The sequence below is a fragment of the Mustela erminea genome, chromosome 4, assembly GCF_009829155.1.
Source record: "Mustela erminea isolate mMusErm1 chromosome 4, mMusErm1.Pri, whole genome shotgun sequence".
Lineage (NCBI taxonomy): Eukaryota > Metazoa > Chordata > Mammalia > Carnivora > Mustelidae > Mustela > Mustela erminea.
In genome coordinates, this window is record NC_045617.1 from 98,476,654 (window position 1) to 98,504,132 (window position 27,479).

The 27,479-nt window shown below is 43.1% G+C and overlaps 1 protein-coding gene and 1 non-coding gene across 2 annotated transcripts; both read right to left on the minus strand.

The window, feature by feature from the left end:
• Window positions 1-4,512: 4,512 nt before the first annotated feature.
• Window positions 4,513-25,510, minus strand: MCM3 (minichromosome maintenance complex component 3). The gene is made up of 17 exons (XM_032340247.1): window positions 25,340-25,510; window positions 23,319-23,431; window positions 22,650-22,858; window positions 22,080-22,210; window positions 19,857-20,095; window positions 19,262-19,370; window positions 17,833-17,986; window positions 17,359-17,490; window positions 16,550-16,758; window positions 14,274-14,448; window positions 13,801-13,927; window positions 12,870-13,020; window positions 9,883-10,023; window positions 8,476-8,579; window positions 7,616-7,701; window positions 7,117-7,186; window positions 4,513-5,180 (listed from the first exon to the last, which is right to left on the minus strand). The coding sequence occupies exons 1-17, from the start codon at window positions 25,415-25,417 to the stop codon at window positions 4,982-4,984; spliced, it is 2,427 nt and encodes an 808-aa protein (XP_032196138.1). The 5' UTR covers window positions 25,418-25,510; the 3' UTR covers window positions 4,513-4,981.
• Window positions 25,511-26,523: 1,013 nt separating this feature from the next.
• Window positions 26,524-26,673, minus strand: LOC116589480. Its single transcript, XR_004285294.1, has one exon. It is a non-coding gene; the product is annotated as a U12 minor spliceosomal RNA (small nuclear RNA).
• Between the last annotated feature and the right edge of the window lie 806 nt (window positions 26,674-27,479).

A 27,479-nucleotide genomic window follows, 5' to 3' on the forward strand; every position in this document is an offset into this window, starting at 1 on the left:
CCCATTATGTTTTATTAATCACAATAACATTTTTTAAAAGATTTTATTTATTTGCCAGAAAGAGAGAGAGCACAAGCAGGGAGAACGGCAGGCAGAAAGAGAAGCAGGCTCCCCACCAAGCAGGGAGCCCGTTGCGGGACTCGACCCCAGGACCCTGGGATCATGACCTGAGTTGAAGGCAGACGCTTAACCAACTGAGCTATCAGGCGTCCCAGTCACAGTAACATTTTAACAAATAGAACTATGGGGGCACCTGGGTGGCTCAGTTGTTAATCATCTGCCTTCAGTTTAGGTCACAATCCCAGGGTCCTGGGATTGAGCCCCACATCGGGCTCCCTGCTCAGCCAGAAGCCTGCTTCTCCCATTCCCCCTGCTTGTGTTCTCTCTCTCGCTGTGTCTCTGTCAAATAAATAAAATCTTTAAAAAAAAGAACTATGCACACAGTTCAACTCCAACTTTAGGCTATATTTTTGGATATTTTATCCAACTTTCTTACAGCTCTCATTCAGGACCCCATCCACTTAAATTAAGAGAATAGTAGCACACATATGTAAGATGGCATGAGCCGACCTTTCTGTCAAGGTTAAATGTTGGTACTTGAAGGTAGGAAGGCTTAGCTTGCCATCAAAAGTTCATACTGTGAGAACAATTATCAGAATGGAAGATCTCAGCAGAGGCTAATATCCTCCTATAAGCTATGGAAACACACTCAGGGCTTAAGAGTAAGAATATTTCAGAAAAGAATTCAGAATCTTCATTTTCTCCTTGAGGAAAGACTAAAGAGAATGAGCTAGGATTACATGCTGGTTAATACTGGGCCAGATAGGGGCGCCTGGGTGGCTCAGTGGGTTAAAGCCTCTGTCTTCGGCTCGGGTCATGGTCTCTGTCTGTCAAATAAATAAAATCTTTAAAATACATATATTGGGACAGATAGAAACCAGCACTCATCACTGAGGCATCAGACCCAACGAAGAAAGTGAACTAGGTTTACATTTCAGCAAATTAAAATGAAGTCAAACAAAAACAAATTTTATTGAAAAAATTTCTAGGAATTAAATGAAACCCCTTGAGATAAATGGAAACATCCCAGAGTTCTAATTACAAAATAGAGAAGCCCCCAAATCACAACCCTCAAAAAGGATTTTTTTTTTAATATTTTATTTATTTGACAGACAGAAATAACAACAAGGCAGAGAGGCAGGCAGAGAGAGAGGAGGAAGCAGGCTCCCCGTGGAGCAGAGAGCCCGAAGCGGGGCTCGATCCCAGGACCCTGGGATCATGACCTGAGCCAAAGGCAGGCGCCCCTCAAAAAGGATATTTAACAAGATGCTAGGAGACTCGTTCTCACCTGCCTCCAAGTGGTGCCAAGGCCAATTACGTGCAAGGGGTGCCAAGGCCAATAACGTGTCTTGTGGGTAGACCTGACACTGGGTGCTGAGAGTCATACACATTACCAGAAGGGACCTCAGAGCACCTATTTCAACCACCTCCCTTCCCAGATAAAGAAACCAAGCACTTCCCTCTAAGGAAGTGGCTTGCCCAGTTTGGCTCGATAACTCAGTCACAGTATGTCAGAAAAGGAACTCAAAGGCAGTGCCCTTGATTCCCAGTGCAGGGCTCATTTCCTCAGCCAACTCAGCTCTCTGAAGAGATTTCCTGTGCAACCCATGCACAGCACTCCACCTCCCCTCTTCCCTACTCTGAAGCTCAAGTGGTGACACCTGACTCCTAGGAGAGAGGAGGCGAACTCTCGCCAGAGTGGTGTACGGAGGCAGCCAGTACACAGATCTCTAGCACCTGCCTTATTCCACTAACCAAAGCCTTTGGGGAAACCTGACCTCAGGAAGTCTGGAATCATTAGGATCACTGGGCATTGAAAACTTGGGAAAAATGAGAAGGGCATAACCTATCTGGTTTCTGTGAGCCTTTCTCCTCATTACCTTCATCCTCTATTTTCCTAATGACCATACTTCACAGGGCTGTTGCGAGGACTGAGGTAACACTGCCCACACCAGGCGGATCCTGGTCCCTGGGAGGAGGCTGATGAACCCAGTACCATGAGCTAAAGGGTTATCCCTGTAAGAAGCACCTGAGTCAGAGCCACACTGATCAGAGAACGGGAACCATCAAGAAGTAGAAAGGTGGGGCACCTGGGTGGCTCAGTGGGTTAAGCCGCTGCCTTCGGCTCAGGTCATGATCTCAGGGTCCTGGGATCGAGGCCTGCATCGGGCTCTCTGCTGAGCAGCGACCCTGCTTCCCTCTCTCTCTCTGCCTGCCTCTCCATCTACTTGTGATCTCTGTCAAATAAATACATAAAATCTTTTAAAAAAAAAAAACAAGTGGAAAGGCAGGGAAAAGAACAAAACTCAGGAACTCAACAAGGGGGAAATTGTTTTAAATGGATTTGACCAAAGGATCATGTTTTTTGTAAACACATCAAAATGCAACATTCTGTTTTTGTGAAACTTGGAATTTGCAGTAATAATGAAAGTATCATGGAGTATTTCCATGCTGGCAAGCACTTACCACTTGCTCTCAATTATGTCTCACAAGTCTCCTTCCAGGCAACAAGTACCCCCATTTCACAGATCAAATAACAAGCAGCTCAACACTTACCCTAAGTTATCTGATAAGTGGCAGAGAAGAGACCCCATTCCAGCAACTCTTAGCAAACTGTCTTTTTTGACAACTATCTTTTCATACTGACACTTCGTTTATCCAGGAGAGTTAAGGAATAAGGTAGCATAAAAATTTCCAAGATAGGACATATTTCTCTAAGGTCCACAGACTATCTTAACTATTTCAGTGGCAAAATTAAATGTAAACAGACTTCTCTTTTTGAGTGAAGTATGTAGAGAATGAAGAGAGTTATTTTTTGTCCTGGTGGATCCGGACCATCACGGATCTCAGCGCTATGTGGCAGTGACACCCTCAGGGGAGAACGACCTGCAGAGAAGTCACCCCTACATAAGTGGCTGTCAATGCCTGCAGCAGGAAGAAGAACGTAAGGACACTCAGTAGAACAAATCCTTTAAATGCCTACCAACTTCTTAAATGTTACTGTAAGTTGAGAAACTACACACACACACACACACACAAATGCCTACCAACTTCTTAAATGTTACTGTAAGTTGAGAAACTACACACACACACACACACACACACACACACACGTTTTTAAAATCCTGATGTAAAGACTCACTGAGTTCCTAACAGTCAATTTAACACAATGAGCATCCATTGTGGCTGTAGAATACATGGTCTTCTCCCTTCAATTCTTTTGGTTAGCTTGCAGAGCTGAAATGTTAACAAGGTAAACTTGGCTTTACAGCTGTTACATACTGCTAGATCGGCCCACTCTCCTATTCTGCCTCAGTTTCTCAAGGTATGAAGGATAGAGAGCAGGAGTCCTACTGACAAAATGTTGGACCATTCTGGAAATGATCATTTGAGACCCCCTTTTCTTCATCAGTACCCCACGGTAGCCCACATCCCTTTTTGATACTCTCATGGGCCCCTCAATTCCTATAGTTCTTATTGTGTAATGCCCTCATTTTATTTTAAAATTTCTCATTGACACATTAGACATAAATCCCCAACCACTAGGCCTCAAGAGCATGTAGTCCTATATTTGTACCCACTGCGGAGTAGAGCATAATACAGGACTCATGGCCAGTGCTCAATTCAGGTCAGAGTCCACTCCTGATGCCACTGCCCTCTCCTGACTCTCCAGATTACTTCCAATAGGACTTGGATTTCACATCTGGGGGGGCAAAAAAAAATCAAAGACGAAACAGAACTCCCCATCTTCTGCCCGCCCTGGTTTCAGGGTAAGGTGTTCCTATCATCAAAAAGGGAGAAGAAAGTACTTCACCAATCTTAGAGCAGAAAACCAACACAACCGCCTTTACAGAGCGGCTTCCAGTTCATGTGATGCAGGCCCCCATAAAGGACACTTTTCTTTTTAATTCAAGTAAACTTAAAAGTTCTTTGGAAGCTACTGAGAGCATTACAGCAGGAAAGATGAAACCCAAGTCCCTCTACACACTTCTGCACAAAAAGACCAAGAGCTGAACATCCAGGTGAAAGTGGTTTCACAAGGATCCTGAAAGGGGCCAGAACTCACAATATTGAGGCATCTGATATACCAGGTATTACTTCTCCATGAACGGGCTTTGATTTGAGCTCAAAAAAGGCAGCCAAAGGGTCACCTCTCTTGGATTTTCATTCACTGGCCTTCTGCAGCCATTTAGCTATTCCAAATTAGTAAAGTTTGGCTTGCACAACTAACTGATAAATGCTGGTATCACTGAAGAAGAAAACTGCCGAGTGACCTAAGCCCCAAGGACAGAACAGCAGCCTGCTGCCACCGTGTGGTGACTTGGTGCAGCTCCCGTAGGGCAGAGCTCTCAAGGAAAACAAAATTAAACGTGTCTACAAAAACACATTATTAAGGCCATGTGTGTAATATAAAAATAGGTAAAGTTTATTCAAAGTCTCAGACACTTAACTGGTACTACAGAAAAGAAAGCTTTCTTGGCCTTCATGACTTGCTTCAGAGCTTCACTCCACCAGCACAGAACCACCCAAAGCCTGTTCCAGACCGATGTGCTCAGGAGAGAAAAAACAGCCAACAAACAAGGAAAGGATGAACAAAAAACCAGCTGTGCTCCCCCCATATTCTCAGAAGTTATATGTTATTTACCATGAACAATGGTTTGGTTTGTTCTGGTGGGAAATAAGGAGAATGAATGAACGAATGAAGATACAAGTCTAGTCCTTGCCCACTTTCTTCTTTCTCCTTTACCCCACAGCAGGTTTCATTACTCATTCCCAAAGGTCAGCTTTGTCACATATCTCTCATAACGGTTCAATTAACACCATTATTTAGGAAATGAAGACAAAGACTGATGCGAGCAGGGAGAGGAAATACAGAAGAAACACTCTGGGCAGAGCCCCAACGTTCAGAGATGAGTTCTCCTCAGATGAGGAAGATGATGCCCTCGGAGACCATGACCTGGTTGTCGTCCTGCATCTTGCTCAGCGCAGCCTGGATCTCTGCTGAAGAGAAGGGCTCTTCTCTGTCCTGGTTGATGGATTCCGTGAGGCGATTCATGCCCACCGACTGTGCATGAGCTTCCCGGAACACATCCAAGAGGGCCACCTTGAATTCCTTCAACCTGCCCAAGTCAGGAAAAGATGGGTGAAGGAGAAGTAAACAAACCCAAAAACTCTCACGCAAGACCTATGTCAAGTGTTAATACAGTAGAGGCATCCCCCAACATTCTATTATAGAGCTTCCTACACACTGAGAAATAATACCATTTTAAAAATCAGAGGCGTATGAAGATGTGGGAAACTGGTGTTTCCATAGAAATGTAAACTTGGGGGGCGGCAACTAGGCAGCTTAGTTGGGTAAGCATCTTACTCTTGGTTTCTGCCCAGGTCATGATCTCAGGATCACGAGACTGAGCCCCTGTCGGGCTCTGGGAGGAATCTGCTTGAGATTCTCTCTCCTTCTCCCTCTGCTCCCTACCCCCAACCCTGAGCACATTTGCATGTGCACTCTCTCTAAAATAAAATCTTAAAAAAAATATATAAATTGTAACAGCATCTTTGAAAGGCAATTCAGCATATATACTGAAATTTCTAAGTACATATCCTTTGATCCGATGAGTCCATTTCAAGAAATTAACCTTACAGCTATACATTTGCCTGAGTACACAGTGATAAATATTAAGAATGTTTTACTGTAAACACCAGTTTTATAGAACCTAAGTGTCCATCATTAGAAAATGCAAATAAGGGGCGCCTGGGTGGCTCAGTGGGTTAAGCCTCTGCCTTCAGCTCAGGTCATGATCTCCGGGTCCTGGGATCAAGCCCCACGTTGGGCTCCCTGCTCAGCAGGGAGTCTGCTTCTCCCTTTTTCCTCTGCTCCTCCCTTCTGCTTGTATACTCTCTATTTCTCTCAAGTAAATAAAATTTTTTTTAAGATTCTATTTATTTATTTGACAGAGAGAGATCACAAGTAGGCAGAGAGGCAAGCAGAGAGAGAGAGAGAGGAGGAAGCAGGCTCCCCGCCGAGCAGAGGTCCGATCTCGATTCCAGGACCCTGAGATCATGACCTGAGCTGAAGGCAGAGGCTTAACCCATTGAGCCACCCAGGCGCCCTCAAATAAATAAAATTTTTAGAAATAAATAAATAAAATATATTTCAGTGGTTTCTCAGAAAGAGGGATTACAATTGATTTTAATATTTTTTCTAAATACTTTTCAATGTTTTCCTATTTTGTTCAGTAAACATACTGCATTCTATGCTCAAAGTATTAAAAGAAAAAAGAAAACCTTAGTCATAGGTTTTCTGCGGTGTCCAGTAAACATAAAAATGTATACATAAGGGATGCCTAGATGGCTCAGTCAGTTAAGCATCCGACTCTTGGTTTCAGTTCATGTCATGATCTCAGGGAGGGGAGATCCGGCCCCAAGTGTGGCTCCCTGCTCAGAGTCAGGAGTCTGCATGAAGATTCCCTCCCTCTGCCCCTTTCCCCACCCATGTGCACAAGTATGCATGCACATGCATGCACACACATACACACATTCTAAAATAAATAATCTTCTTTATAAAATTTATAAGTAAAACTATTCCTGAACCTCTAGAGGTAAAAACTTCTCATCCCAAAACAAAGGACAATTCAATGAAGAAAAGTGTGTGTGTGTGTGTGTGTGTGTGTGTGTGTGTGTGTGTGTATACCCTACTGAGAAGAACCCAAATAGTAAGATAAAAATTTTGTCCTTGCTTCAATTCAAGACTATCTTCCTTCATGACCTCCCGAGTACATTATATTTAAACTCCCCACAAAGAACCATTTATAAAGCAAATGGTAAAATGTAAACAACCGGGGATTCTGGGTAAAGGTATAAAAGAATTCTGTATACTACTTTTGCAACTTTTTTTTTGCAATTTTTTTTAGGTTTGAAATTAAAATCAGAATATAAGCTGTTCTAAAACTTACTGAGCCTACAAGTTTGAGCTCCACTGATAATCAGCATGTTTTCATACCCTCTCCCCAGAAAGTCCTTGCCTCAGTAGCATGTGGCATTCAACTTTCTACTCACCTGGATTCACTCAGTTCCACCTTCTGGGTCTCCTTGGTCTCCTGTGAATCTGCAGTCTTTGGAGTGTGCACTTTAGAGGATAAATGGTTACAGATAATGGAAAGACAACATGGTGAAGCCATTTCCACAGACACCAGAAAAGTAATATTCTCCACTCCCCACACCTCACTGAGCCTACCGAGCACCCACTTCCTAGGGTTTTTATGGAACCAGCCAGGGTTAAGAAATTGAGTCAGGCAAGAGACCCTTAAATAGATTATCTGAGATGCTTACGCCAGGCTTGGCAAAGAGCACAGTTCCTTGGGAAGGAAGCAACAACTGAGCAAAGCCCAGTTTCCAAAGTTTTGACTGGGTTTCCTGAGGTTCTCTTGGGACAAACCTTTTGGATACAGGGTCCTAAGCAGGGAACCAAATGGCAACCCACCAGAAAATGCAGTACAAGGAGTGACTGAAGTCAGCAAAGGAACCACCTCTTTATCAATAGGAGACATTCACTCACCTTGAGGCATTTCCTCCTCTGTGTCACTAAAGTCATATGGGTCATAGGAGCCCCCATCCTTGGCGTCAGAGTGACGAGTCCTCCTCCTAAAATACCCATAGCAATTAAAAGAAACCCATCCTGTGCCTCTGATCAGAGAAAAATTACTAGAACGATCTACAATCAAAGCAAAATGCTAGGCCCAGGTCTAGCATAACAGTGGTTTCTCAGAAAGAGGGATTACAATTGACTGTATAAACTGTTACTTTTTCTTGAAAAAGACACTGAAAGTCTCTGAACTAGAACACAAACAGGCCCTGCTACCCAGTGCTCTTTTTTCCTACCAACCACCTTAGAAATTCAATCACAGGCATGAAAGGGGAAAAGTTACCATGAGAAAGGATTCCGAAAGATATACTCAAAAACCTATTTGAGTTAGTGTGCTCCTGCTACTTAGCATTTCTTTAGCAGGAAGGAGGTCAAAAGCATCCTACCAGGGGCACCTGGGTGGCACAGTGGGTTAGGTATCCGACTATTAGTTTCCGCTCAGGTCATGATCTCAGGGTTAGAGGATTGAGCCCAATGCCTGCTCATTGTGGAAGTCTACTAAATTTTCTCTCTCCTTCTCTCTCTGCCCCAGCCCTGCCATGCACGTGCATGGTCTTTCTTTTTCTAAAATAAATAAACAAATCTTTAAAAAGGCATCATACAAAAGAACAAAGGGGCTAGCTAAGCTCTCTACTTTGCCTAGGTTGTCTTTGGCCTCCAACCCCATAGATCTAGGTACCCTTCCCAAGAAAAAGTTGATGTCAACCCCAGCAGTACTGATCCACTCCTCTCCCCTCTCCCTGCCCCCAATGCATGTCTTTGCTTTGCCTTACCTCTTACTCTTCTGCTCTTGGTCCTCCTGGCTTTTCTCCTCTTCATCCTCTGTCTCTGATTCATCTTCATTTCGCTTCTTTCGTTTCTTCTCCTTCTCTAGAACCTGAGACCAAGCCAAGCATGGGTGGGTGGGAAGGGTCACCAATGCCAGGAAACTGAATGAACTCTGAGTAAGAATCCATCTACACCACCAGCAGAAATAACTTCTGTGGGTCTAGTGACTGAGCTTCTATCCCTGAGTCCCAGAACCAGGGACAGAGGAACAGGCTGCTACCTATCTTTAAAGATGGGGGGGGGGGGGGGACACGCCTGGGTGGCTCAGTCAGATAAGTGTCCAACTCTTAGTGTCAGCTCAGGTCATGATCTCAGGGTCACTGGATTGAGCCCCACATCAAGCTCCTCGTTCAGCAGAGAGTCTTGAGATTGAGATTCTTTCTCCCTGTCCTTCTGCCCCCCTGCCACACTCTAAAATAAATAAGTCTGTAAAAAAGAAAAAAATGCTGAGAGGTATGTTCAATTCCTTTGACCATAGTAGATACTAAATGAGTATTTAAGGAACAAAGAAATGAATGAAAAAAAAGTCCAGCCCACAACGGTTAAGTGGAAAATAATTCATTTCTTTATAGATCAAGTGACTAATTTAAATTTAAAACAACTCCCATCCTAGCAAAAAGAGTAACCCAGGAAAAGCCTATCAAACCCATAACTAAACCTCAGATGACTACAGTTCACTGAACTTGAGAGGGGGTGGGCAACAGGAAAAGACAGTGAAGGCTTCAAAAATACAGGGGCGCCTGAGTGTCTGCCTTCAGCTCAGGTCATGATCTCAGGGCCCTGGGATCAAGCCCTGCAACAGGCTCCCTGCTCAGCAGAGAGCCTTCTTCCCCCTCTCCCACTATGCCAGCTTGTATTCCCTCTCTTGATATTTCTCGATCTCTCTCTGCCAAAATAAGTAAATAAAATCTTGTATAAATAAATAAAGAATGAATGAATGACAGAAATACAATGTCATGAGCAGAAACAAAAACAGAATGACAGGCCCAAGCTTGAAAATTCAACTTCTGATGTGAGATTTTGAGATGCCAATGGGAACCCTGAAGAGACTGGCAAGGAAAACGTTGTAGAAGGAAGAGGAAGATCACCAATGTGAATCCTTTGGAAACCTACTTTTTTAAAAGATGAAGTATGAGTAGGTAGAGAAGCAATCTGTTGATGGTGCAGCACGCCAATAAAACCAAAATCTCTGGGGCCTCTAGGGACTCTGGCATCAGTATTTTAAAGCTTCCCAGCTAGATGCTGCTTTCCACAGATGACCTAAAGGCAGGTCTAACTGTGGAGGGCTAGGCAGCCCAAGCACCAGCATTTACTCAGGGGGAGCTCTCGGGCCCAAGCACGGGAGCCCTCACCTTCTTGAAGTAAGCATACTGAACCAACTCCACAGCTTCCTCTGCATCCTGCAAGTCCACAGTCTTGCTCATGCGGGCCTTGGCATGGGCTGTGGCCAATCGAATAAGAGTTTCCAGTGTCCGGGCTGTAACTGGTGATGTCTGAGAAAGAGAACAAGGGACGATTACTTGTCAGAATTCCCATCACTCCCACTTTACAGAAAAGGATAAAGATACTACCAGACTGACTCTAGAAAGCATAAGCAAAGGATTCAGAGCTATATATTCTGTATAAACACTATATAAAATTCACAAAAATAAAAGCAGCCAATCAGTTCCCTGGGTGGCTCAGTTGGTTAAGTGGCTGCCTTCGGCTCAGGTCATGATCCCAAGGTCCTGGGATCGAGCCCCCCACGTTGGGCTCCCTGCTCGGCGGGGAGCCTGCTTCTCCCTCTCCCTCTGCCTGCCACTCCCCCGCTTCTGTACACGCTTTCTTACAAATGAATAAGTAAAATCTTTTTAAAAAATAAAAAATAAATAAATAAAAGCAGCCAAGAAAACAGGAGTGTTGAGGGAGAAAGGGGTAGGTGAACAGGGAAGAAGAAAATGAGGCATCTTACAGCTGGAAAGAAAAAAGGCTAGAAAGACTACAATAGTGAAGGAGGAAAAACAATCCTGTACTGCCAGTCTGCAACACTCTAGGAACTTTGCTTTTATATCAACTGCATCATTTAACACTCCTGATAACTTTTCGAAGTTTTACAGATGAGGAAAATGGGACTTAGGGCTTCAGGTAACTTGAACAAGGTTACACTAAGGGAGGGGTGTGAAAGAGGTCATGTGAGGACAAATTTTTCAAGTTGGGTAAATTCAAGTCCAGAGGAGAACAGGATTCTGGCATGTTCTCATCAAGTGGTTCTCCTGGGGGGGTGGGTGCATACTAAACCAGCGTGCTTCTATCTTTTTTAGTATATGCGCTGCCGAAGCAAGCACAACTTCTATCTTTTTTAAATGCTTTTGGCTGAATGGCATCTCTGACCTAATGAGTCAGAATGTCTATGTTTAGGACTGGACATGTATACTTTTTAAGTTTCAGGTGATTATGATGTGCCCATCTAGTTAAGCATCCCTGACATTATCCAACCTTCTCAGTTTATGGATTAAAAAACTATGACCTGAGAAGTGAAGAGATTTGTGCAAGGCCCAAAAATTAGCCGGACCTGGGACCAGAACAGAGGGCTAGTTTTTTCTGTCACACTCCTACCTCTCCCATTGTATGATCCTTGATCAGGTCACTTCCACTTCGAAGTTTCGCAAATTATCATGGGATAGTATAAATAAAACCCTATTCCATATTCAAAAACAAATATATTCACTTTTTTTAAAAAATTCATTTATTTGACAGAAAGAGGAGATCCCAAGTAGGCAGAGAGGCAGGCAGAGAGAGAGGGGAAAGCAGGCTCCCCACTGAGCAGACAGCCCAATGCAGGGCTTGATCCCAAGACCCTGAGATCATGACCCGAGCTGAATGCAGAGGCTTAAACCACTGAGCCACTAGATCCACTAGAGCCACACTACCCAAGTGTCCCAAATATATTCACTTTTAAGTAAAGTCACCAAATCTTTTAATGATTTAAAAGCTACCAGAGTGTGGAGGTTACACACTCCTTATAAGCTCCAATTCTAAAAAAGCAAGTGAAATCTTAGCCTGCATTAGCAGAACTACAGAATCCAAATTGAGAGATTTACCAGACCCACTAAGACCCGAGCTCAAACAGTGTTTTGTTCAATGAGAAGGCTTCTGACACACTGAAACATATTCACACAGTGAGAGAAACAATTAAAAAGAAAGGGGGCTTCTTAATCTGAAGAAGACAAGTCATACATAATCCCCACAAAACAAAATTAAGACCCATGGGTCTAAGTCATGGGGAAGCAAGTTTAAGCCCAATAAACACAAGAAGTTTCTAACATTTCAAAGTAGTGATGTGCCAGACATGCTGCTTCTAGAGGTGTCAAGAAAGTCTTAGCAGAAATTCCAGAAGACAGAGTGCCTATTTGGGTGTGAGGCTAGAACAAGTGACCTGGGATCAGGCCTAAATCCAAGAGTCTATATCTATAGCACATAATAACGGTCTTGGACTTGGGTCTTTCTGCTGTGAAATCCTGTGTGAACTCCATGCCCCACAGTTTAGATAAATTCACAGGCAGATTTCTAGAAATGGCTTTGGACAACCATTATGATTATCCAACTAATCATTTATCAAAGTCCAGCTCAAATAGCACACTCTCTTCCATCAAATTCATACCAGTTCTATAAAGTCTAAAGGAAAAACTAACAGCTTCTTCATCTACACTCCAATCATCTTTCCCATTCCTTCCCTCCTAGGCACCACATTGTGGTTAGAAATTTATAAATATGCATATATGATTTTTCCATCTACCTTCCTACCTCCTAAGTTGCAGATCTGAACTCTCTGAGGATAGCTCTTCCTATTTTAACTGCATGTAAGAACCCAAAAGTGGCTCCGTTTGTTTGCTGAATGTATAGCTTCTGGAGGCCAATATCATCTGAACTAATGAGATACAGGTATTGGGCACCTGGGTGGCTCAGTGGGTTGAGCCGCTGCCTTCGGCTCAGGTCATGATCTCAGGGTCCTGGGATCGAGTCCCGCATCGGGCTCTCTGCTCAGCAGGGAGCCTGCTTCCTCCTCTCTCTCTCTGCCTGCCTCTCTGCCTGCTTGTGATCTCTCTCTGTCAAATAAATAAATAAATAAATAAATCTTAAAAAAAAAAAAAAAATGAGATACAGGTATTTCTGGTTATTCTCACTTCATTTTCCTTTATAAAAGGAAATTATTAGAATTACAGAACAGGAAGTCCTTCAGACCAGAAAGAAAAAGATAAGGAATCCCTAAGTTAAAATGCTTTCAGAACTCCCAGGTAACAGGGACTCCCCAGTCTTGTACTTAAGAATTCCCAGGCCCATCTTGGCTGTGGGGACTCACCCGGGCAGTGTCCGAGCTCATGCTGTCCTGGCTGCGCAGGCGTGAGTACTCTTCTGCAATGTAGGCACCTGACTCCTGAGTTAGGATGGGCTTGATGATTTTGGCCACGTGGATGTACTTCCTCATGAACGCTGCACTCACCATCTTCTCCCTGGATGCACACACAGGGAAATCTTCTCTGCCAAACCTTGGCACATGACTGGGGTGGGGGCTTGGCCTCTCCTCAGAGAAGTCAAGGTCAAGTGGCAGAGATGTATTCTAGAATCCATTATCATAAATCCCATTTATATAGAATGTGAATGAATGAGACCCTCTCATCTATGTTTATTGAATTCTATAGCTATTACTTAGACGTATGTGAGGTAAGCAGTACAGGCAGAAGTTTAGGTATTATTTGCCCTATTTAATACGTAAAAACTGTGGCTTAGGGAAGAAGACTTAAATTCAGTCTTCTGACTCTAAATTCTGTTCTGAAATGACAGGTTTGAATCTATATGCTTCCTACTGCACCACAGCCCTAAACAGAAGTAAAAGATCTCACATTTCACACTTTGAACACTTCCACCCTAGTCTCCTTTATCCAAATCTACCTGCACAGCACCCAGGGCTTGCAGTCTACCGTCCTGTCAATATTAGCTTGTCACAGCTACAGGACTTGTGCAGTACTTAAGGTACGAAGATCACATGATATACCCACCATCAGCTGAGCATGTTGTCAAAGTTTTCCATTTTAGGAAGGTTAGAACCTAAGCCTAATCACCATAAACACAAGGAAACTAGCCAGGAGAAGGGGTATGTAGTGTGAGATCAAGAAAAGAAAACAGGCCCACATGGCTATGAATCCAAGCATGATCTTGCCTGGGGAGCACATAAAAACATGCTAATATGACAGAAATCTCAGGTTCCTTCAAGAAGTATGAAGAATGCTCACTTTTTCTTCTTGGTCCCATGCAGAAGATTGTCATGCTTCTCATAAATCTGGGTGTCCTGCTGGTCTTCCTGGTTAAAACTGGGATCATCTGTGGCCAGGATATCCACAGCACTACCCAAAGGCATAGCTGGAAAACCCAAGTTGGGAGAAAGCAGAGTAAGAAATTGGTTCTTCTGAAGAGAGGAAAAACTTAACAAAGCCAAGACACACAGACATGTGGAGCCCACAAATAAGAAAAGTGCAATGACATGGCTCACAGAAGATGCTCAAAGGTGTTCCCAGACCCAGAAATGAACAAAAGACACACCTTAGGATGACTCTCACTGAGCAAGAAGGGAGTGGTCACAAAGACAAGGGCACCTTCAACATCAGCCCCAAAACAAACACACATCATGACCTGGGCCAGGTCTGAGATAACCGTGTCTGTTTCGGTTCCCCTCCATTAGTCACTCTGACTCTTCCCATGGTCTCACCATCGCCATCCTGTTCCCCAGGTGCCCTGTAACGGTGCATCCTAAGGACATGGTCCGAGATTTCCCGATCCTGCTCAGGGTCCATCTGATCCAGCATGATGAAGAGTAAGTCAAATCGGGATAGCAGTGAGTCCTGTAGCCCAATGTTCTCCATGGGGGTCTTATACTGATCATACTGTGCAACAGAAGGAAAAAGCAAAGTGGAGGTGACATCAAAGGGAAGAAAGGATAAGAGACTACTTAAAGCTACTGAAATACTTAATTCAGTTCCTCTACCTGCAACCTTTCTTTCAATGAAGCTCAGGAGACCTGAGCAAACTCAGAACCACACCTCCTAGCTGAGGTGCCTCTAACAGGCTTATCATAGGTCTCAAGACCAGTCCCCTCGTTCCCAAGCCCTATTCTGCTCCTGCCATTCCAAGGGTAGGACCAACCCTGAAAGATGATTCCTTTTCCCCTACCGGTTATAAAGTTGACAAGCTGTTTAAACCAAAAGCACTTGGAAACTCTGGAGTCCCTTACTTAGAAGGTAATGAGTAAAACCACAAAAAAAAAAAAGGTCAATAATCTATAAATCATAACATCTTAAGGCTCAAGGGAGATCTTCCCTGGGACTCAAAAACTGGGGCACCTGGGTGGCTCAGTGGGTTAAGCCGCTGCCTTCGGCTCAGGTCATGATCTCAGGGTCCTGGGATTGAGTCCCACGTTGGGCTCTCTGCTTAGCAGGGAGCCTGCTTCCCTCTCTCTCTCTCTCTGCCTGCCTCTCTGTCTACTGTGATCTCTCTCTGTCAAATAAATAAATAAAATCTTAAAAAAAAAAAAAAAAAAAAAACCTCTATACTTTTTTATCTTTCAGTTCAGGGCCTACGAGACTACCCACCTGCAAACACTTTACAGTTAGACGGTCTAATACGCCTTGAGGGTAACCTTAATACTGATTCTGAACATGTTCCCATTTCAGGACCTGCTATTTTCTCCCTGCATTTCCCAATATAATTCTTTAGGATGACATAAATACTATTACCATTAATCTAAAAACCAAGGTTCTCAGCCCATGCTATGCATTATCACCAACCTATGAAGCCTTTCTAAACCAGAGTTACCAAGAGCCTCAACCCAAAGATTTGAATTCAGAAACCCTGGACTGGGGACCAGGCACCTGCATGTTTAAAAAACTCCACCCAAACAGGTAACCCCATACATTATGGAATCATAACTGCCAGAGCAAAGTATAGGCTCTGCATTCAAATTTTGATTGCCATTTTCTAGCTTATGACTCTTAAGTAAGTTACTTAACTTTTTATGCCTCCATTTTCTCACCTGTAAAATAAGGATAATAACTACCTACCTACAAGGTTACTGTGAGTATAAAAGCAGCTGATAAATACAAACTATTTGTAAGTCTTAGTTAATAGCATTATTATGGTACAATCTTTAAAGAGGGCAATTTGGCAATCTCTACCAAAATAAAAATGCACTGAACTCTTCAGTGATTCTGTTACTAGGTATTTATCATATGGACATGCGTAACAGAATACACATAAAGGAATATTCACTGCAACTTCATTTCACAATAGCAAGGGAAAACACCAAATGCCCACCAAATGGAGACTAAACAAATTACTATAAATCAATGGAATGTAAGACAGCTGCCCCCCAAAAATAAAGAAAAAATAGAGGCAAAATTCGGCAAACCCCAAGCTGGATAAATATAGTCATCATAGTAAATAAATATCAGGCAAGGGTACCTTGTAAATAAATAAGTATCATCATCATCGTAAAAAACAAAGATAAACAGACTAATTTGGTTACAAGGAGCCAGTATAGTTGTTGTATACACTTAAGTTTCTGTTTCCCCAGACACTCAAAGAGTTTAGTGGTTATCTCTTGGAGAAGGGATAGGAGAGAAAAGGGAAGGTTTTTAATGTCCATACTGCACTCTCTGTTCTGTTTATACATCCTACCATCTGCATGTGGTACTTTCGTTGTAATGGCAAGAATACTGGTTACTGGGTTGTGGGACTGCAGGTCACTTTTGTTTTCTTCTTTATATTTTCCAAGTTATTTAAATGAATAACTTGCCAGGGGATTCTGATGTGGCTGAAAACGTGAGGAAGCACTGCTCTAAGTTAAGGACAAGAACAAAACAGTGGACAAGCTTAACTTTAGTCTGGCCTTTTATTTCTCTGGGACTCCAAGAATCAACTTCATGGCCCAGCTATTCAGCAAAACCAACCAAGGGTGAGGACAATGGTAAAGTGCCTGACTGCACTTACCCTGCCATAGACGGGGTTGGCAGCTGCCAAAACACTGCAGCGGGCATTCAGCCGAGCATGGATGCCAGCCTTGGCGATGGTGACTCGACCCTGCTCCATCACTTCATGGATGGCCGTGCGGTCCATGTCGGACATCTTGTCAAATTCATCGATGCAAACCACACCTCGGTCAGCAAGGACCATGGCCCCTGCTTCCAGGCGGCGCTCCCCTAGGAAATGAGCAGGTCAAGATAGGTGTTACCATCCAGGTTGTAGAGGACAAGGGGAGAGATTTCAGCCTCCTTCTTAAGCACTCAATGTCTCTCATGAGAAAATAGTGAGGAACAGTCAGTTCCTAGAGACTTAGAGAAAAACCCTGGTGGGTCAATCTTTTTAGTTCCAATCTGAACTATCCCTAAGCAGCCAGCCTCCAACAAACTTCTTTCACGGATTCTCTCTTTATCTTCATCCTCAAGAAATTCCCCATCTAGATCTCTGCTCTCTTTTCACTAGTCTTCAAATCCCTTCCTCTAATTTATAAAAGAGCACTATCTTCATTTTTATTTCTTCTTTCCCTTCCAATATGCAAAGCCTTCTTCAAAAGCTGTGTTTTAGGAGACATTCTTATCCAGACCGGCCACCCAAAGACTTAATTAATTCACCCCCTATTGCCAGAGGACACCCTGGCCTCTATAGTCTGGTTCAAACTAACCTTTCAGGGTAACAAGATAAGCTTGTATGTTTCCAATACAAGCTTCCCAAGAGCAAACTACAAGAAATTACACTTGATCTCACCACAGGACGTTTGCCAAAGACCCTTATACCCTTACCCGTTTCCTGGTCTGTGGTGACAGCAGCCGTCAGACCCACTCCAGAAGAGCCCCGTCCAGTGGTGGGGATAGCCCGTGGAGCAGTGCACAGCACATAGCGTAGAAGCTGAGACTTGGCAACCGATGGGTCCCCTATAATTCAGTGGGACAGTGGTGACTTGCTAGGAAACTCCTCCACTCCCACACCGCACTGCAGCAAGTTCTATTTTTCTAGCACAGCTCTTGGCATAACAGAAATTTACATTAATGGGTTATAAATAATATTCCCTTACCATTCACGGAAGAATATATTTTAGACATAAATCAGGAAACACAAAAATGACAACAGTAAGAAAAGATTCATTTTAGCCTTCTGCCCTTTGATGGAACTGAAATATACCAGGTAGAGAATACACATTCTTTTAGATTATAGATTCCCACAAGCACACTCCACAGGGAAGACCGAGAGTCTGATGCAAATCCCCAATGCCATACCGATCAGGAGAATATTGATGTCCCCACGGATGTGACTGCCATTTTCAAGGTCTCGTTCCACCCCTCCCAAGAGCAAGCAGAGAATCGCCTTCTTAACATAGTCATGCCCGTGGATGCTAGGGGCCAACGACCTGGCCAGCTGGTCAAAGATATCCTACAGGAGGAATAACCAAAGGCATGAAAAGCCTGTTGAGATTCAATATGGTTTTGCTAAGCTCTGCTTCATAGTTCAGCCTATAAAAATGCTTGAAGAACTCCACATTTGTAGACACCATTTCTAACTGTAAAAGCTTTTCTTAAGACAAATCACACTGATGAGACTATTGTCAGAACAGATAAAGGGAAAGCCTGTATTCCAAAATCTGCTTAGAGTTATCTTTAATAAAAAAGTATTTCCAGTTCAAAACACTTTAGGTTTAATAAGAATGTGTATTGTGGTAACCTTTTGTTTTGGTTTGGTACGGGTATGTTTCTTCAGTAACCTTGATCACACAGGCACATACAGATGACCCCTGAACAATACAGAAGTGACAGATGCCAACACCCCATACAGTCAGAAATCCATGCATAACTTTTGACCCCTAAAGACTTTACTAATACCCTACCAATGACCTCGTCTTACCAATAACATAAAAATATCTGTGTTTTAAAAACATAACACATTTGTGTATGATATGTACTATATGATGCATTCTTACAATAAGCTAGAGAAAGGAAAATATCATTAAGAAAATCGTAAGAAAAAAACATTTATAGTACTGTACTGGATTTATCAGAAAAAACCCACAAGCAAGCAAACCCACAGTTCAAACACTTGTTCCAAGGTCAACCACCCTTTCTTCAATTCTACCTGTGGACATTCTGTCTTCAAAAAGCAAAACAAAGTAGAGAACTGAAACAAAAATAACCTATTTAAAACTTAAGTAACAGGGCGCCTGGGTGGCTCAGTGGGTTAAGCTCCTGCCTTCAGCTCAGGTCATGATCTCAGGGTCCTGGGATCGAGTCCCACATCGGGCTCTCTGCTCAGCGGGGAGCCTGCTTCCTCCTCTCTCTCTCTCTCTCTCTCTCTGCCTGCCTCTCTGTCTGCTTGTGATCTCTCTCTGTCAAATAAATAAATAAAATCTTTAAAAAAAAAAACTTAAGTAACAATGCATCACTACTGTCATCCACATGGACTTACTGGTACCCTGATATTCTCTTATTATATTAGGTTCACTTAGCAGCCTAGCAGGTAACAAAACAGAAATACTGACAGCAAAAACATCCTTTTACTTGCTGACTGGGTCAAAACTAAAAGCTAACACCACATCCTTTAGAGAAAAAACCTTGACCCTCCTCCTGATCCTCTACAAAGAAGAAAGGTGTCCCATGCCAAACACAACACTAACAAATCCATCCCCACCCTCAAATCCCTATAAGATGCTCAGACCTTGGAACGAGTTTTACTGAACTTCTTGATCTTGGCTATATCCTCAGCAGAGAATGAAGGCTGAACGTCCTTGCTCATTTGCTTCACATTACAGGCAATCAGGATAGTCCTGAGACAAAGAAGGAGGAATAAGAAGAAGAAGAAGAAGAAGAAGCCTGCGATTTTTAATTCCTAACATCAGAGACAACAGCAAATCAGAAAATAATAAAGTAAAAAAGACAGGTTGTTCTGAATTCAACAGCTGATTCTTTTAGTCTGGACACAAATATGCTGATGATTCTTCACCTCAGGAATTTATCCTCGGCTGTCCCACAGATCCTCCTTCGGACAGAAATGTGGATCAGAAGGAGGTGGGAATACGTGAGAAATTCACGTAAGCCATGAGGATATAACCATGTTACCAACAACTCCCACTTTCAGCATAAAATAGTATTACCAGTTTTATCTGATGGAAAAGAGCTATCCCATCTCCCACATAGCTAGATTGCTCCACCTGTCTGATGTATGCCCCACAATATGGCAAACTAGAGCATGAATACTACCAGAAATGCAAGCTGCCAGCAGCGTGCCAAATGCCTCAGAGCTGCACCATTACCTGAAGGTCCCTGAGGTGTAGCCTCCCTTCTTTCCAGGAAGACAACGATAGGTCCCCACCACCTGGACTCGGTCACCAGGCTTCACTTTATCTACCAAGTCATCGTCCAGAATGACGTCCACTGAGCGGGGAAGTTGGCCAGCTGGGGCCTTCTCCGGCATCTCCTGGATCGTGATGGTCTGGTGGTCCTTGTAGACAGAAAGGCCATATTCGGTCTCGAGGGGATTATTTTCCTCGTCCTGAAAAAGACATACAGAAAAGCATTGTTATCTTGTCCTGGTCTTAGTAATGCCACACTCATTTTTTTGTGGTAGGAAACAAATATAATTTGGAAATGACCTCATGAGATTTTTAGTATCTAGGAACAAAAAAAAGCCAAATGTGTACTCCAGTTTTCTCCATTCCCATCTGATCTAGTAACAAATCATCTAATGGAAGGGACAACTATAGTCTGAAGGAGCCGCGGTTACATTAAAATCTAAATTAAGATTCTTATTTCCCCTGTACTATGACACAGTATTTCCACTCCTAGGTAATACCCAACAGAAACACTGACCCAAAGCCACATAGTACAATGTTCACAGCAGCATTATTCCCAATAGGCAAAAATTAGAAAATATCCTAATGCCATCAACAGAATTGTTAAATAAATGTAGTATATTCACCCAATGGAATGGGTGAATAAAAATGTATAAAATACACCTATACACAACATGAATGAATCTCAAATATACCTGATGAACAAAGGAAGCCCAACACAGGAATATTTAGATAAAACATAAAAACAGGCAAAACTACTCTGTGTTGCTGATGACATCAGGATAGGGTTAACCTTGGGGAGTGTGGGCCCTCAAACACTTCTGAGTGCTAGGAACGCTCTGTTTCCTGGTTTGGACGATGATTTTCCAGGTATTTTCAGCTTGTGAAATTTCAGTGACCTGCATACTTTAATATAAACTTTCCTGTATGTATATTAAACTTGAGTAAAGACATTTTAAACTTTTACTCCCTTGCCATTTCAATTTTCTAAAAATGCAACAGCAGCCATTTATTGAGTGCTTACTATGTACAAGGCATTGTGCTATTATCTCATGAGATGATCTCATGTAATCATCCTAACACCTCGGTAAAGCAGGTATTTTTCACATGTAACAAATAAGGAAACCGAGACTGGAGAGGTTAAGTAAGTTCCCCAAGTCACACAGGAAATTGCAGAGCCAGGACTTCAGGCAAGTATAACTCCCAAGCCATATTCTTCGGTACCACACTAGATGACCTCCAGAAGTCCAACGTATTTCAGATCTTAAGCAAAGAAGCATGGCCCCCGTAATCAGCAGAAGAGTACTCCCTGAGTAGTTACTGAAGATAGTCTAGAAGGAAGTATCTTACTAAAGAAGAGAGCAGGGTGACAGAAAATGCAACTGGCCTGAAAGTAGAAGGACATGGGTTCTAGTCCTTAGAGTCATCACTAACTGGTACCATGTGCAAGTCACTTAATCTTTCTGAATCTCAGCATTTCACCTGAAGACAGACTCAATGATTCTAAAGTATGCTTCAGTTATAATTCTAAGGTACTCATTCTTATTTTACATTAAGATTCCTGCACTAATTGAGTTGAAAATAAGAACTGGTTATACTCATATCTGTATCCTCCACAGTGCTTAACAATTCTTTGGGTACAGTGGCTCTCAATTAAAATTTGATGGCAGGGACAGGTATTCTTCAATAGAATGAATTCAGACATCAAGTAACCAACACTAATCTTCTTCTGTCTCATTAAGAAAGCCTCAAATTGTCTTCAGTTCAGATCAGTCAGAACATTAAGTACAAAGTCATTTCCAATGCCATTCCTCTCCCAACCCAAAGTTAAATATTTGCAAAGATATCATGGTTAACACTATAGCGTAAGTATTGTCCCATATTACTTTAAATAGATTATAAAGTTATATATAACTTTGCTCAAAGATCTACGTAGCTTAATGACTTTTTTCAATCCTTCTACAATTTGTCAAATTTTCTAGAGTATTTATTCTTTTTTTTTTTAATTAGAATTGAAGACTTTCATATTAAACTCTGGCTAGCAATCAATCTTTCTTTGAGATTAATCCTTACTTTTCATCTGATGTACTTTAGAAGACTTCAGATATCACTCAATTATTTGCATGAAAACAGATATACTTGATTCCCACCTCCCAAGAAGCCCAATTAATTCATTCCCCTCACCTTGGTGGGATAGACAGAGCTGGAAGGGAAGGCCACCAGGGTAGTGAGATCAGAGTAACGTCGTTCTATAGTCTTCTTGGTAGCAGGGCAGTAGTGGACACTGCGGACAACTTTGGGACGAACTAGAGAGCCTAGCAATGGAAAACATGCATAAGTCATTCAACTAGCATGGACAAAGGTAGAATCTGACGCAGGCAAGTCTATCATGACTCTAAATACTGTTTTCTTCTGACTAGTTTAAGCTACTTCAATAATACTAGCCATTTATTCATTTTTATATTTAGAACATCAACATACCTACATAAAACTTCAAGTACAACTCTTCCTGACCCAGAAATGATAGGAGTTCACAGTTAAAATGAGGAGATTACAAGAGCCAAGACACTCCCACACTCAGTAGAATTCATCATTCTGGACCCCTTCATCAATGTACATACCACAGCTCCTCCCAGCTTCACCCTATAAGTTCAGGGCTATGCTACCCAGCTCTACTCGGCCTCTCCTGTTTCCCTGGGCCTTCTTAAGACTATCCCACTTCCATTCCCTTAGCCCTGATTTGAAGCCACTCACACTTGGTGACAATGCCCTCCACGCAGACTACACAGCTGAGGAAGCAAGAGGTAAGAGTCCGGGGAGAGACATGCTTGGAGCCAAAGCTGCCCTCCAATCCTATGTAGAACTCCTCATATTGCTTGGCATAGGTAGCATCAATGGAGGCCACAAAATCCTTTAAAGCTCGCTGGAAGGCAACCAGCTCCTCAAAGGCATTGCTCAGGAGGCTGCATATGGGCAAGAGAGAGGATAATTAAGCAGAGAGAGAAAAACTCAAAAAAAAAAAAAAAAAAATCTGACCTTCAAAAATAAAAGTGATGTAAAAATTTAGCTTCTACTTTCTCCTACCATCCTGGATGACTCAGTAAAATGTATCAGAACTGAGCGCTAACTTTAATTCAACTTCTCAAAGGTACAGAAATGATACTCAGTTAAACATGGAAAGAGGAGCTCCAGAGAGGAAAATGCCCTCCACCTACTTTGGAAGGAAGAAAAAAAAACACAGAAGCAGGTGAGACAATGAGGGTCAAAAACATTCCATCCCACCCCCCCCAAAAAAAAAAACAAACCAAAAACATTCCATCCAGGCCTTCTCGTGGGAAGCCTGTTCCAATCCGGGGAAGAGAAAGGGGGCCACTGTCACTCAGAGCCAGGATAGCCTCTTGGAAGAAACCCCTTACCACTTACCGGTTAGCCCTCTTCTCATTCTTCCTGCGCAGGTCATTCACATTGACAATCAACCGGTATTGGTTGTCACTGATCAGCTCCCGAACTTTGCTCTGATAAATTCCCTGGTCTTCCTGCAAAATAACCACCACATATCACAAGAGGCACAAATTCAAAAATAAGACAATATTTAAACAGAGGCAGTTCTCACAGAAAGATCAATCCATCAATCTCTGCAGCAGAAGGGACCTCCCATTTCTCCACATTTTCACTCACTAGCCTGAGATTCCAAATACACCCTAAGAGGCAGTTGCAGGATGTATAATAATCTCAACGTCCATGTTATGATTTCTATTATCATCTGCAGCTTTTCTGTATGCAGTCATTTCTCAACTTCTAAAGGAGAATTAAAACAAGGTCATAATAAGTCAAGAAGGACAAATAAAAGCTTATCAAGGGGCGCCTGGGTGGCTCAGGGGGTTAAGCCTCTGCCTTCTGCTCAGGTCATGATCTCGGAGTCCTGGGATGGAGCCCCACATCCGGCTCTCTGCTCAGCAGGAAATCTGCTTCCCCCTCTCTCTCTGCCTGCCTCTCTGCCTACGAATGATCTCTGTCAAATTAAAAAAAAAAAAAAAACTTGGGGCGCCTGGGTGGCTCAGTGGGTTAAGCCGCTGCCTTCAGCTCAGGTCATGATCTCAGGGTCCTGGGATTGAGTCCCACATCGGGATCTCTGCTCAGCAGGGAGCCTGCTTCCCTCTCTCTCTCTCTGCCTGCCTCTCCATCTACTTGTGATTTCTCTCTGTCAAATAAATACATAAAAAAAAAAACTTTAAAAATTTTAAAAAAATTTTTAAAGGCTTATCAAAATGTAAATTAGCAGATTAAAATGACTTTTCACTGAAGAATTACAGGGGAATTAAATATTCTATTCCCCCGATTAGCTGTATAATAGGGAAAAGAGTTCTCTAGCCAGACCTAAAAGAATAGGAAGCCTCCCTATTTGTTTACAGACCCAGCATTATCCACCCTTTTAAGATGCTTTACAATATTCTATGGCTTCCAATCCTGGACAGCATACAAAGCCCCCTTTGCCAGCATAGCAAACACTTTTCTGCATCTTCTCTGGCAGTGAAATCCAATGCAGCCAAGTAAGGTAGTCTTTTCCGCGGGTACCTGCAGGTCTTTAAGTTAGCGGATCCCTACCGTTCTGATGAAGTTCTAGAACCTAGGTGAGGTTCAGTGGGGTGAGGTCCAAAGTCGATGACCAAGAAAGAATTCTTGAGGCATTTTTGGTGCAAAATGGTGGTTTATTAAAGCACGGGGACAGGACCCGTGGGCGGAAAGAGCTGCTGCCCCGGGACTGTGAAGGGTGGCAGGTTCAGTACCAAGGGGGTGGGGGAAGTAAGCAAAGGGAGGTTTTCAATAGAACTTTCATACGCTAAAGAGGACCTACAAGATGCCGAAGCCTTGCCACCGTCAAGGTCACTTTCCCCTCTAACAAGGTATTAACATTAAGATAGGTGGGAGATTCCCAAAGAAAGTCACACAGGTCCCACTCAGGAGGGGGGTCGGAGAAGGTTGCTGGGTGTCAGCTTTTGCTTTGTCCCCAGCCAGCCTTCTGTCCCGCATCAGTCCGACAGCATTCCTCCCCCCACACTCCCTTCAAACTGAGGGAGCCGGGAGTGATTTCCGAAAGGTCAAAGCGAGCTTTGCCATTTTGTGCGCACTTGAAAGAAACCCGCGGCCTTTCGCGAGACCCCGCCCCATCAGCACGCAGGAGAGTTTCAGGATCGCTCTCTCAAGGCTGCACCTACAGGACACCAGCAGCGGACTCCACGCCAGAAACGCTACGCGACCCTGGGAGGAAGACTCCTGAGGGCGCCGGCCCCGCCGCAAGAGTCGGGAGGCCCGACGGACCTCCCGGGAGTCCCCCGCCCCACCCCGGCCCGGCGTGGAGCAGCATCCGCCGTGGCCTCCCTCGGCCCGTCAGCGTCCCCAGGACCTTCAAGCGCCAGAGTCTCGCGCCCCCGCGCCTCCCTCACCTCGTCATCCAAGAAATCCAGGTAATCTCTCTGCGCCTCTCGCAGCTCTACGTCGTCCAGTACCACTGTCCCGGCCATGCTCGCCGCCAGGGAGCCGCTACCTCCAGAACCGCGCCGGCGGTCTTCCGATGACCCCGCCCCGGCGCGAAAACTTCCGAACTTTTCCCGCCACCAAAGGCTACGTCAGAAAGAGGAGGGGTTTTCCGGGACGATATTCACATTCTGATTGGCTGATTCCTCTTACGCGAGAAGACCGAATATCCAATCGAGAACTTGTTCCGCTTCGGCTTTCCCGAGACGCACCTCTAGGTGGCGGGAAATATGACACCCGGAGCCCTCGGTTTCTCCCCTCACTGACAGGAAAGCTGACCAATGGGGCCGAGAGGAGGCTCGCGGGGTCTGATCATTGGACAGGCGGGCAAGAGAAGGAGGACGCGCTGCATTCTGGGAGTCGTAGTCTTCCCCCTTTTACCGGATGTTTTGTAGGTTGTTTTTGTTTTTGTTTTTGTTTCAAGCTGCCGTTCCTTGACCTACCCTAAATAAGACTGTCTGGCGGTTGTAATAAAAGTAGCCTAAACGTCAGAGAATGGGAGTTTTTACGCAGGGATATAAAAACATAATAGCAACCTGTTTTTTAAATGTACTAAAATCAGGCGTGCTGGGTATGTTTCTCAAGCAAACTGCCCTCAAGTGGCATTCCGAGAAAAAAGTGAATTTTGAGATCTGTGGGATGGAAATAGAATAATAGCATCTTTGGAAAAGTTTCTTTAGTCGAGCGACCCATATGCTCTCTGAATACCACTGCCTGAAGTAACACGTAAAAATAGGCGGCGGAGGAGGGCGAAGTCAAAGAAACATTTTCAGTATTGTGTCCTGCCCCCTTGAGATGGCCTCGTGTTTTATTCTACAAAATTCAGCACATAATCACTACACCATCTTACTTGCAAATGGGTAAGTCTTTCTCGTTTTAAAGGGAGATCACAAGATCTTTTAAATTAACTTAGTTTATTTATTTTTATTTAAATAAGAAAAATAAAAAAGACGGGCCGATAAGTTGAAAAGATCAAGAGTGCTGGGTGTTGGGGCAGGTCAGCACTGGGCCCCGTTTTGCGCCGCCAAAAACCCCACAAAACTACAAGTTACTCGCCCCGAACTCTCTGCTTTTTTCCATATCAAAAAAGGGACGGGCAGATCGCGACACCCAGGCATCCCGCAAAGTAGGCGGGTCACCTTAGGGGCAACCTTTACCCGCTCAAAAATTCGTCTCACATTAGCAGTGAGGATTCGGGCGTCACCCCGAATCGTTATTTTCCTTACTCATAAGTTTAAGGCATTTAACTTAGTTTATTGAAAGATAATTAAACAGAAGAAGAAACAAAAAAGTGTTTCAGGCCACTCTATTAGTCATAATTAAGATGTAGCAAATCTGAAATTACAAATAACTAAAAGACCAATTGCTTGTTTGCAACCTTTGCAAAAAGGTGGGTTTTTTCGCTTGTTTTTAGTCTTTTCTGGTTTTTTTTTTTAGTTTTATTCTTGAGGTATAATTTATATACAGTAAAATGCACAAATCCTAAGTGTACAGCTCAATGAATTTTTATTATGTGTATACCCATGTAACCACCCAGTGCAATCAAGAACAGTCCTATTGCCTCAGCATGTGTTTTTAATTTTACTGAACAGGACTAGACAGACACCTGCGAATTCTGTATCTGTAAGTTCAGCCAATTAATTTGTAATTAGTTTATGTTCGAAGATCCCCAGGACTCACTGTGCCCTAATAAGTATTCTAAGTATAACCTGCCTAAACAAAATATATATGCCATGTATTTGTATGTAAGTATTTTTAGTTATTATACAGTTTATAGTTTCTACATACTTGGCGTCATCCTTGTGGGTAGATACATTGATCCTTACTCAAGGAAAAAAAGGTGGTCATCCAACTGCTTGCTTTGGTTTATATTAACAGGAATTTTTTTTATAAAAACGGAAAATTCTAGATGAGGATCCTGCTTGCAGTTATACAGTAAGAGATAATTACTTATTAATGTAAGAGTACCTTTATCCCTTGACCATAACTATCATTTTGTGAATATATTGAAGGCAGTACTGACATTCTCAGCTCTGAAAACAAGTTGAA